This window comes from Lissotriton helveticus, chromosome 1_1 (genome assembly GCF_964261635.1).
Source record: "Lissotriton helveticus chromosome 1_1, aLisHel1.1, whole genome shotgun sequence".
Classification (NCBI taxonomy): domain Eukaryota; kingdom Metazoa; phylum Chordata; class Amphibia; order Caudata; family Salamandridae; genus Lissotriton; species Lissotriton helveticus.
This window is the reverse complement of record NC_136057.1, coordinates 370,767,665-370,780,701: the sequence shown is the minus strand read 5'-3', so window position 1 is coordinate 370,780,701 and position 13,037 is coordinate 370,767,665. Positions and strand designations below refer to the sequence as shown.

The window sequence follows — 13,037 nt, the reverse complement described above, 5'->3', positions numbered from 1 at the left end:
AAAAAACCTAGGAAGGGGGTCGGGTTGGTGAACACAAAACCTGTAGGCAAACCCTGGTTTAACAGGGAATGCCGAGCTGCCAAAACCGACCTGATCAATGCGGTAAAAAGTAAAGGCTCTCTAGAACTTAAAGTAAAAAGGAAAATCTACAATAAAACTATAGCCGCAGCTAAATCATCTTGGGATGAGGATCTATGGTCCAGTATGTTATTAGCTGCAAAAACAAAAGACCATAGGCAGTTCTGGGAGTTAGTAGCTAAAGGGAATAAGCCAGATAAAGGTTCGAGGGAGGTTTTCTTAAATGAAGCTATATGGGTTGATCACTTTACATCATTATATGCAGCCCAAATCATAGAGGAAAAGCTCCCTGAAACCCCTCAACAAATACTAACCCAGGTTGAGGATGATGAAAACCCATTGGTTATCTTTGACATACAAGAGACTGAAATAGCAATTGCCTCTGTAAAGCAAGGTAAGGCCCCTGGCCTGGATAAGATCCCTGGTGATCTGTATGAGCATAATACAGAGATCTGGGTGCCTTACTTAAATCATTTGTTTAATGTTATCGCAGCTGGTGACCAAATCCCTGATACATGGGACGGGGCAGAAATGATCACTATTTTTAAAAAGGGGAATAGGGGCGAGCCAGCGAACTATCGCCCCATTAGTCTTTTAGATATTACACAGAAAATGTATGCCAGGCATATTCTAAACCGCGTAAATACGTGGCTGGAGGAAAACTCGGTTTTATCCAAGTATCAGGCAGGGTTCAGGGAAAAGACAGGGACCATCGACCAGGTATTAAGGCTATGCTGCTTGTATTGGAAATATGTCATCATCCGCAGAGGTAATTTATATGTTACCTTTGTAGATTTACGAGCAGCATTTGACCTTATTCCTCGTGATTTACTGTGGAAATCATTGAAAAAGCAGGGGTTTCCAGGTGAACTACTGAAACTAGTGATTGGGTTACACCAGAATAATTATGCTAGGGTAAGATGGGGCCCAAATGGTGAACTCACTGATGCAATCCCTATCAAGAGAGGAGTGCGCCAAGGGTGCGTGCTGGCACCTACACTTTTCTCCCTTTTTGTTAATGATATTGCAGTTTATATGGAGATTTGTGATAATGACTCACCTCGCCTGGGGGGGGAACGAGTACCGTCCCTCCTCTTCGCGGATGACACGATTCTCATTTCACAAACTCCACGGGGCTTACAGATTTTATTAGACAGGTTCCAGCAGTATTGTATCACAAAAGGGTTAGAAATTATTGTAAAAAAAGACTAAGTACATGGCCCTCAATCCTCATAAAAGTTTTAAGAAAAATCTAATGCTGAATGGAGAAAGGCTTGATTATGAACAAAGTTTTACTTATTTGGGGGTATTATTAGACCCATCTTTAAACTGGAAACCCCAATTGGAAAAATCAAAAATTATGTTCAAGCAAAATTGTCTTCCGATAATGAAAAGACATAATAAATGTGCAAATAAGGCAGTTACCCCAGCTTTAGAGCTCTTTAGATACAAGGTACAGTCATCAGTTTTGTACGGGGCAGAACTCTGGGGACCAGTGTGTAGAAAGACCTTTGAAATCTTGGAGAATAAGTTTATAAGGGGATTATTAAAGGTTCCTAATAATACACCACTATTACCCCTACTCCTCGATATGAACATACGACGCACCGATCTACATGCAATATTAAGACCACTATTGTTATGGGTCAGTTTGTGGATAACCCCTGAGTTAATAGAATATAAAAATGGATTGGTTGAAGTTTTGAAATTAGACACGGGCAGTAAGATTCTTTGGTTCAAACATGTTAAATCCTGGTTAACAAAACTGGGTTTATCCCATTTTTGGAGCCAGCCAGAATCTTTGACGGTGTCCTCAAAGAAAATAGTCAAACTTTCTTTTTGGGCCCTTGTGAGTCACGATGCAGTATATGTTCGAGTACATGGCCCCATAACTGAAAAATTTTTAATGGCAAAAAATGTGGCCCAGTTTGAAATGTTTCTTGACGAGATTCAGCCACCATTGGCGAAAACCCTGTACTTAAAATATAGGTATGGCATACTAAGAACCCGGGAAACGGAGGCAAAATGGGATAAAATCAGTAATGATAAATGCACTTTATGCACAAATAATGTAATAGAAGACATCTTTCATATTCTATTTTTCTGTTCAAGCTATGCAGAAGCAAGAAGGAAATGGATAGTGCCATTGTGCCGTAATATCGGATCAACTTCGCATAAGGAAGTTGGTAGAATATTAATCACGGACACTAGTCAAGTAATTGTGTTTTGCATCAGCAGATTTCTCTTGGCTGTAAAATTCATTAGACAAAAATTGTCCCTGCCATTTTAAGTGTGTATATAGCGAGAATTGCTAACTGGCAGTAATAATTCAATTTAATGTATTTGTAATTCTGTATATATTTTAACAAATTTTTTAACAATATTTATTGATGTGTGTTTCAAGCCCCGACCCATGATTTAGCTGTGTAGGGTATGGTATCTATTTGGTCATGCACCAGCACTTTTTCTGATTGTATATCCTTGTATATTGTTGATAAATATGTGGCCATGAATCTTATGTATTTTATGTATTTTGTATATCTTTTATGATGCAATTGCAACGAAATAAAGATTATTGAATTGAATTGAAGAAGGGCAAGGCGGGTACTCAAAATAGCAAAGCTATTGGACAAGCTAATGTCCGTGTGCAATATACAGGACATAATATAATTTCAATCGTTTTAGCTCTATTAAGCTAAACAAATTCCATCAGCGCACCATTTAATGTACAGACCATTCCATATTTGCTTTAAATTAAATCTGGGGAATTAATGATTTTAGGAGAGTTTGTTGTCATCGGTAAAGGCGATGTGTCCCTTCAAATTGGTGACCGGATACAAATAACATTGACCGTAACGTAGGTGCAGGGTGAAACTGATGTGATGTGCAGTGAAATTGTGAGGAATCAATAACATGGTTGTTAAGCAGCAATTCTCAAGTTCTTTATATATGTTTGTATGGCACATACCATAAACCGAATTATCTCAGTGCACTGGAGGCCAGTTTGGTTTTGCCATCCATAAATGCTGTGAACTTTAGAATAATCTGATGCTGCAGTGTAATTGGGTTTTAACCCTTATTTCATGTTTTGTTAACATGCAATTACTGTAAAGTTACATTTCACCACTTCATAAAGCCTGTTCTGTCTTTGAAATATCAGTTTTGGCATTGTTTCTCAAATGAATCGTGCTGTTTTCCTAATTTGTAATATGCAGAAGTGTAGGCACACAGCAGTAAATTTCCTGTCACACCTGTCATATAAAATGTTTCTCCTTCTCTCCCTTGATTACAGGCAAATCAAAGACCAGAATAAAAAAGTAGCCAATCTAAAGCACAAAGAGCAGGTAGAGAAAAAGAAGAATGCCCAGTTGCTGGAGGAGGCACGTCGCAGAGAAGACAACCTCAGTGACAACTCCCAGCAGCTCCAGGTACACAAGGTGTAGAAACATGAAGAATTACCTAACATAACTCACTTTGTGGGTGGTGTGGAAGTATGTTTTGTAAAATCAGTGGCATGATTTCTGTATAACCCGTTTTCACAGCAGTCCAGTAAGAGGTGGTATGTGTTTACCATGCAAGATTCACTGCAAAGAAATCTATTAAGAACCTTCCTTCACAGGTCCTACTCTTGTGACTCTTTAAAGTGTGTATATATGCTGCTGTCATAGCCTTTGGCATTCGTCAACGGTGAGTGCTGTTCCATAAAAGGACAGCAATGGTTATGGGCTGGCAAGAACCAACACAAACATTCTGTAAAACAGCCATCCCTTTGCCCCAGTTGCTTGCTTTGGACTTCTGTCAGTGTGAATTCCTCTTTATACCAGCTGGCCTATGGTTGGGCTCTTACTATTGATTTGCGTTTGATAGGAGTCAGCGTGTCGGCGCATGCGGAGATCCAGCTATCGAGGTTTTTGATGGGTGAGGTGTCTTTACTACAGTAGGAAGAAATCAGTGAAGGTTCTTATGAAGTGTCTTCCCGACTCCCACACTCAAGAGGAATATCCTTTTTGTTAGGAAAGATCCAAGAACTGTAAAGGATTGATGTTGGATTCGCCTCAGAGAAAGTAGGAGTGAGATGCATAAGCTAATGAAAGTGCAAAGGCAAAAGAGAAGAAAAAAAGATGATTCTCCACGTAATCTCAAGGTTCTTTATTAGTCGTCTTCTTAGACTGGAGACCTGACATGTGGCAGAGATTGGTAATACTATTTTGCTAATCGCTGACCACAGGAAAACACCTGGCATCATACATAGCACAACCCCTCTAATACTTCTTTAACGTCATTTTGATGCTGAAAATTATAAGTTTAAAAACACGTTTAATATTAACAGCTTTTTAGATGTCAAGAAGACAGGAAAGCAGTATTCGTTGAAACCTTGAAAATGTATATACCAGTTTATTCAGTAAACATTTTTCCTGCATGAAAGAAAAACCTAGGACTTGCCCTCCTTTTCTCAATAAAGTACTACAGAAAATTACCTACAATGTTTACTTTTCTATATGACAGCCCAGGTCTCCATGTTACTCTGATTCTCAACAGCGATTGAGATCTCTCCGACCTAGTACTGCCATTGAAGCCAAGATGTTCAGGATCTCTATTATGGACTCCAAGGCTCTCTTTGTCTCCTCTCAAGAGGACCCTGCCCCATAAAAATTAAAAAAGAAATTTTGGACACCAAAGCAATTCCATTAGCAAGGGAGGTATCATAATCCTAGAAGACCATCTAAAAGGTCTCATACTCTCCATACTGTTGATAGAGGGACTGCCTCTGAATCATCAACAGGTGGTATATGACACATTTGGACTTTTTTTCTTTTTTTGCTGTTTATCTTGCAGCTCTTATATAAAGCAAACTTGACACCAGAGCATTAGAGCGGTTTACAAGAGAACAAGATTATGCTGCACATTTCTTTTAAGGCACATGTAAACTAAGCACCAACGTCGACAGCTGTAGCTGCAAGGCCACATCTTCTTTTCACTATGTACTCTTTAGAAGATCAACTAAATTAAAAAAAATTAATTCTTTTAGTTGCTCCCCATATCAAGACATTAGTCAGTTTTGAAAGCCTTGCCTTTAATTTAACTTATAGAAACAATCATGGAAGGTTTTCTGTCCCTTGCTGCATCTAAATTCTTTCCATTACTCTGCATAGAAAAAATAAATGTCATTGTCTTTGAGTATGCGCTCTCAGTCTGACAATTTGGTGGTATCCGTAATGAATGGTGTCTGCTCCAATCTCCGGTGCTCTTCATGAGGAGAGCTGATATCTTGCCGAAGTGGAGTGAAACATATTTTTAACTTAAATAGTTTTCGAGAAAGCAGCGAGTGCTCAGCTCTCCTGGGCAAATGTGCCCAAGACCTTTGAGAATCCAGGTGCAGGTACTCAGAAGACAACATTCTGCAGGATGGTCTCCTGGTTTCTAACCAAATAATCACTGCGGCAGCAGATATTTCAGGCGTGACAGAACGTGGCTACTCACATCAACTCTCAATTTGAAGGTTATCGTGGGTCAGATTAAATGAATTTAGACCTAATACAGAGACTAAAATCAAGAATCTCCATTTTTCTATCAAACGTATCATAAAATGGAGTGCTGTGTGAAGATTTAAGATGTTGAGGAAAAAGGAGTATTGATGATTTTGCCATAGATTTTTTTAACAAAGATACCACCATCAAATATCTCAGTCCTTCTGTTGGTAACCGCAGCAGCTAATCCACCACGTTCTGCAAAGGCAGTTGATGAAAAGCAAAATCAGCAATCTTCAACTCCTACAATCCCCTTTCTCAGTTGCCTGTTCCAGTGATGGAAGTAAATCATACAATGTGGCAGAGTGAATGAAGATTACTACAAACAGATGGGTGATTAATATTGTAGAAAACGACTATACCTTGAAGTTCAGAAAACATCCTGCTGTATCACAAAGAAAACACACAAAATGTGATGGGAGGATGCTTGCAGTAAGTCTAACCACTGTAAATCACTCAGGTAGCATTTCAACTCGTCATTCTTTTGCTCACCATGCCACCTCTGATTACACCCAGCCATATGCAAATCAGTCTTGACCCTGCTTCAATAGGAACAGTCAAGCCCGAACTGCCAAACCAGGTCATTTATGAACCATGACACAAGACTGTTTTTGCCCTGATTGGGGCTCTTCAGTCGGGTGTAGATTGGTTCAAGTGACACAGTGAGTAAGGGATCAATGACTGAGCATTCCCTGGCCACTTAAGGCGGTACATCAAACATACAAAAGGTGGTGGAATTATGCATGCAAGAAGGCTAACCACTGACAGTCGCTCGGGTAGCATTCCATCCCATCGTTCTTTTCCCACCATGCCGCCTCAGATTAGACCCAGCCCTATGTAAATCAGACTGTTCCCATTGAAGAAGGGTTAAAACTGGTTTGCATGTGGCTGGCCCAAACTGGGGTGGCATGCTGGGTGAAAAACGATGGATTAGGATGTGGCCCTGAGTGATTGCCAGTGGCTAAGAATAATCCAAGCATTCCATCCATCACTTTGTTTTCTGAAGCCTTACGTGTGACAGGTATGACCAGATCTGGGTCCTGTGCTCATTGTGCAACTGGAACCACAATATACCTGACTGACGAGCCCTAACTAGTGTTCCTAGTGCTGAGGAAGTCAACCCCCGGGATATATTGATGGAGTGTATAGACTTGTTGGCCGCCTTCTTAAACAGACAAGGACACAAAGTATATCCATACTTGGATGACTGGCCTTATCCAGACACAAGGGTAACCGAGTCCAAATAAAAAAGGAAAAATGATAGCTGTACTGGCATATGCAGTATCTTAAGCCAGGTTAAATCTCCACCTCCAATTTTATGCAAGTCATTGATTTCCATGCAGTCAGTTCTGGGGCATGTAGCATACGTAGCACTTTAATTTGCTTCCTGAGCCCACACCCCGCAGTTTTTGTGTAGTTTTCCCAGGCCATCTCCAATAATTGTATTGTTTGAAGCATGCTGACTCCATCTTCAGGTTTTGTCGATTTAAATTTTTAGCATACTATGAGGTTATACAGTAAAATGTTGGTAATTTATCTCCACTTTTTATTGTCCTGTTTTTACTGCTCTCTTCAATCACAACAATCTACCTTTGCATCTCCACTACTCTTGCTCAGTCCAGCCTAATGCTCGGCAATTATTAAGGGCCGTGAAGAACATAAAAGAAACGTGGTCCTTCATGGAGTTTTCCTTTCCCAAATACTCTGAAGGTTGACCTTCTGGTTTCACAGCCATTCACATAGCTGTTAATACATTTCTTTTCACAGGGGAGACTATGTTTTACAAGTTTAAAACTTGCAATAATTTATACGATTTAAATACTATCCTGGTGCATGGAGATTTTCTTTTTGCCGTACATTGTGTTGAAGTATGCTCAATGCCATTGAGCGTCTATGTCTGCATTTTAGGCGATGAAAGACAGCCGCTGGCTCTTATGTAAGGAGACATGATTTATCTTGGCTTCTGTATCTTTAGCTTCACACCAAGATGTGATTAGTGGGTGGGCAGGAATGCTGGATAGAAGCTTAGGCACTCTGTAGGTATGCTGTGAGTCACAAAATGTTGTCAAAACTGCTCACAAACTAATTAAACATTCAGCTCCAAAGGCTCTGAACTATTTATCCAAGTGTCTCTCCTTTGTGCAGACCTTTGTTACTACTTTTTAGGTCGAGGACCGAAGGCTGGCTTGCCAGCCGGAAGTCGGATAATTATTGTCTTCCAGTGTTTTTAGAAATGGGGCTTGAACCGGCCTCTCATCCATTGGCTGGCTTCCTAAACGGAGGCCAGCCATTGGAGGAGAAGGGAGTCACTCCAATTTAGCCCCGTCTCTTTCGGATTCGGGGGCGTGTTGGTTCTGTTCTTTCCACTTTTAAGCTCTGCCCCTTTTGGGGACGGCCAAACACGCCCCCGAATCCGAAAATTTTCAGCGCTTTGGGCCGCCATTTTTTATTTTTGTTTTTGTTTGCAGGAACAGCCTCGCTGGCCCTGACTAATATCCAGCCAAAATCCTGCTCCTCCTCGCCGCTAGGCTGAGCCCTTGGCACCGTGTTGGTTCAGTCGGCTCTGGAGCGCAGACTGCGAGGGAACTTGGAGTCGCCCCAAGCCGCGACTGCACCGGCAGCCGCCGCCCTCAGCAGAGCGCAGGGGGCCCGGGCCGCCCGCCGCCACTCTCGCCGTCCTTCCAACTGCGGGTGTCTCCCTCGGCCGGTCTCCCCACTGTCATCAGCCTCGGATACGGCCCCACGGGGCTCTAAAAGCAGTCTCACTTCACACTATGCTGCTGAATGCCGAAGAAAACAACCTGAACTGTTGGCGCTGCATGTGTGTAAAGTGCTAAAATCATAGTGAGCAAACATAACAGCGGGCACGTGAAGATGGGCCTCGGGTCACCAGTCGAGCCCTCCCTACGCAATCCCCGTGCTTTGCACCATCACCAGTGAAGTCCGTGCCTGCAGTGTGCACCGAACACATATTGAGGCACCACAAGTGTGATCCACTGGGGAGCCACTACACGTGATCCCTTCCCTCCCTGCCTGCTCTCCAAGGCGTTGTGTAACGAAAGAACAGCGAAAGTTCACTTCCTTACACGAACAGCCCCAAGCCCGAGTGCATTCCATTTCTTCGCTTTAATTTGCACTAAAATGTTGTGATGTTGAATTTAAGCAGAACTATAAGACGGTGGCTCCCACAGGTGCAAAAGAGATCCGGTGACACTCCAAAACATAAACACAGGTCAGCACGGCAAAACCAAATACAAAAGTGGAGAGCTTGTGCAATTAAAGAGCCCTGCTCTGTAAAAAGGGGTCTATTTAGAGCCTGCAGGCTCTCATTATGAGCAGCCCGATCTTTTCAGATCCCTCACCGTTGCACAAAGAGGTCCCTCTGGATTTTAAAAGGTGCAATAACTATCACCTCCTCCTGCAGAGGAGTTATCGAACGGCCAACTGGAGCTGCCTGCAGGGCTATCCACTTATCGAAATGCATCAGCCTTCCCACACAGTGGAGATTTGGAACTGACCTCTTCCTTGTAATTATTAGCGACTTATTCCACAGTTCTTGCCTAACCCAGGGTACTTATTTTAATACCACCTAAACAACAGCCACATATAGATTTAACGGGAACAAATGTGATTGTACCATAAATGTGACACGCACTGTCTCTGCCCCATACGCTGCCCTCTTTAGGTCAAAGACGCGGAGTTAGGGCGAAATCATTCCTAAAACCTAGAAGCAGCCTTGTCGCGGCACTCCAGCGCCTGAGGGTTATGCCGAGGCCTCTCCACCGAATCCTCAATCAATCAATCAATCAGGTCATTTGTAGAGCGCACTACTCACCCGTAGGGTCTCAAGGCGCTGGGTGGGGGGGGGTGCCATTACTGCTCGAACAGCCAGGTCTTGAGCTTCTTCCTGAAGGAGAGGTGGTCTTGGGTCAGGCGCAGATAGGTCGGAAGTGAGTTCCAGGTCTTGGCGGCCAGGTAGGAGAAGGATCTTCCTCCTGTTGTCGCTCTTCGGATGCGGGGGACGGCGGCGAGGGCGTGGTTGGTTGATCTGAGGAGGCGCTTGGGAGTGTAGAAGTTGATCCGGTTGTTGAGGTAGCTCGGGCCTTGGTCGTGTAGGGCTTTGTGCGCGTGGGTGAGGAGACGGAAGGTGATTCTCTTGTTGACCGGGAGCCAGTGCAGATCTCTCAGGTGTCCGGAGATGTGGCTGCGTCGGGGGATGTCGAGGATGAGTCTCGCCGAGGCGTTCTGGATCCGCTGGAGTCTCTTCTGGAGTTTGGCAGTGGTTCCGGCGTAGAGGGCGTTGCCGTAGTCCAGTCGGCTGGTGACGAGGGCTTGGGTGACCGTCTTCCTCGTCTCGGTGGGGATCCACCGGAAGATCTTACGTAGCATGCGCAGGATGTTGAAGCATGACGAGGAGACGGCGTTGACTTGTCTGGTCATGGAGAGGGAGGAGTCCAGGATGAAGCCCAGGTTGCGTGCGTGGTCCGTCGGTTTGGGTGCGGTGCCCAGGGCGGGGGGCCACCAGGAGTCGTCCCAGGCGGAGGGCGAGGAGCCCAGGATGAGGACCTCCGTCTTGTCCGAGTTCAGTTTCAGGCGGCTGGTCGTCATCCATTCGGCTACGTCTCTCATCCCTTCGTGCAGGTTGGCTCTGGCGGTGGCGGGGTCGTTGGTCAGGGAGAGGATCAGCTGGGTGTCGTCAGCGTAGGAGATTATGTTGAGGTTGTGTTGGCGTGCGATGGTCGCGAGGGGGCTCATGTAGACGTTGAAGAGGGTGGGGCTCAGTGAGGATCCTTGAGGGACGCCGCAGATGACTTTGGTGGCCTCTGACTTGTACGGTGGTAGGCGGAATCCTGCAGCCTGAACTCGTCAGACATAAGCTCAGGCAGTGCCTTTTGAAAATGCAAGGTCAGTGGTTTCAAACTTTCACTTTAAAAATTATATCTCCTCTGTACAAAGTGACAGTCGTGCAGTACCCCCATTCAGCCCCCCTCTCCCCTTCCAAGGCCCCCACCCCGACAGCTGTGCCCATTCAATGGCATTTCTGGCAATCTTATCGGCAATGCACTCAACCTGAACTCTGACCCTGACTAGCAACAGCTCTTCTGTCTGAACAGCAAACACGGACAGCCCCGATCTGTTTCTAGGCGCTTGAAAAATGCCTATTATAGTATTTACACACGCGCTACTAAATGATATGCGCGTGGGCTTCCCTCCCCCTGAAAAGTCATATTTGTATAAATCTTGATAAAAAGTGCATCAGCGTGTTATTAACGGTAAATGTTGGTGTTTCTCGACTGTGGCCACAAGATCGGTTTCTAGCCGCTGTGCACGGCGCTTTGCTTTCTGTTAGGCACAGGGAGATGAAGGGATTTGCCCCGAATTACAGGATGTTGAGCGTGCCTGTAGAGACTTGAACCAGGTTCCCCGGCTCCAAAGTGGTCAACCCCTGCCGTTACGCCATATCTGCAGTTTAAGTATCTTACATGCCTGTCCTATTATTTGTTGTGTAAAGTGCTGTATAGATAACTTCAGTGTGCTATATAATTTCCCCTCGTTTTTTGGTAAAAGAGAGTGGGCTGCTCGCCGTCAGTAGCCTGTCAGCATGTTGGCTCTTAATTAATAGCGTCATTGCAAGGATGAAGGTTGGTGTCCGCCGAGCGCTGCCTGCAAGTATTCTGGGATGAATGAAGCGTTACCTGCGGCCCGGTGTCCCTGCTGCAAGGCTCCAGTGTCCGGGGGGGGGGGGGGGGGGGGGGACACCACGGGGGTGTTTGGAATAATGCGCTCAGTCCGGGCCAGCGGCGCTGACTTTGGGGGGGACAAATCAGTGTTCACGCCCGCGCTGCAGGGGCACTTTTCACGACCCCAGGGCCCTTAATTAGATAAATAAAATGACGGCCCCGGATTTCCACTGCATGCCTCCATACAGAGCACAGGGTTGTGAGTAGGTCCCGGCTGGGGCGGGTGGAGGGTCTGTGGTGGAGTCCACGCCCAATCAGAGGACTGCAGTGCCATGTGCTGCAGGCATGGAGGCCACGTGACTTAGCAACGACTACTGGTATCAGGATGAAAGAGCTCTTCCATATTCTTCAGGGAACCTGCAGGTACCAAAGATTGCAGGATGAAGGAGCTCTGCAGGAGGCTGCAAGGAGCTTACATTGGGTACACCTTGCAGGATGAGGGCGATGTCAATAGACTACAGGTAGCCTGTAAACACTGTAAGGGTCAGAATTTCTGATGCCGCATGCTTGCTACAGTTACTACAGGTAGCATGATACTCTGGGAGGAACCAGCAATAACAATAGGTAGCAGGATTAAACGTGAGCTCTACATGATACTGCAGGGAGCTTGCAATATCTAAAGACTGCAGGCGAGCTCTGCACAAGCTACATGGCGCCTAGAGTAATCCGGTTGCAGGGCAAGGGACCTCTGCCAGAGGCTGCACAGAGCCTGTGGTGACTACAAGGAAGAGAGCACTCTATCTCTGAAGTGCCAAGTGCATTGTCTGGTGGGTAGCTCGCTATACCGTGAGAGTTTGCTATATTTGAAGTGCGGTCAATTTGCCACTCATTTCGGTGTTGTACGTGATTAACCAGAGGGATGCTCTTATTCTGTCTTTGGTCTAAGTGCCTAACACTGGTGGCAATTGCGGGACATCACCTGCAGTAAGTGCTGCACCATTCAAGTTAGGATCACAGGCAGACGCTCAGGAAGAAGGGTGCTGGTACAGGGGCGTAGGAGACACTAAAATTCTGGGGGGGACAGGGACAACCTTGTGGACTTCCCAGTGACCTTATACAAATCACCACCCGTTAAACAAATACAATCGCATACTTTCGAAGTGAAATTTTGAGAAAAGCAGGCATGTTGTCACAGTTTGCATGTATGCTTCTTTGTTATTTCATATAGTAATCAGACCAAATGTTAAAAAAACATGTATATGAATCTTGCATCTTCATGCACCAAGCAAACAAAGGTCGCGGACTTAGGGTGTGGACATCGTGTTTGCAAGTGCATTATGGTTTGAAAAATACCTGCTGCTGCATTCCTGGTATCCAGAAATTTTCAGGCAACAATAAAAATGTGAAGATAACTTTGGTGATTAATAACCTTTATTGAGAGAGATCGGAGGTTTGTCTAGTGGAAGTTTTGACTCTTGGTAAGGTAGCCAAAGTGGTGTAATATGCCTGCAGCAAAGAACGTGTACCACGCAGATCACAACATGCATATCATGTAAATAGGTTAGTGAGTTACTGCTTTTGTCTGAAAGATTCTTTTGGTATTTGCAGTTCATAAGTTAAAATCCTAACATAGAACAGTGAGCTATTAACCATCATCAAAGAGCTGCATGAAAACTTCAAGGTATAGATTAGAACGTTATGATTTTTCCCCAGTCTTTCCTTATCCTAATGTTGGAAAATGGGTTCATTA

General features: G+C 44.7%; 1 protein-coding gene across 10 annotated transcripts in view; it reads left to right on the top strand.

The window, feature by feature from the left end:
- Positions 1-13,037, top strand: part of ERC1 (ELKS/RAB6-interacting/CAST family member 1) — a 2,156,751-nt gene that overhangs the window by 1,321,148 nt on the left and 822,566 nt on the right. For all 10 annotated transcript variants that reach the window (XM_078673690.1, XM_078673694.1, XM_078673688.1 and 7 more), the window contains one exon: positions 3,371-3,506. In XM_078673690.1, coding sequence (XP_078529816.1) covers positions 3,371-3,506 — 136 coding nt within the window. The remainder of the gene's footprint in view (positions 1-3,370; positions 3,507-13,037) is intronic.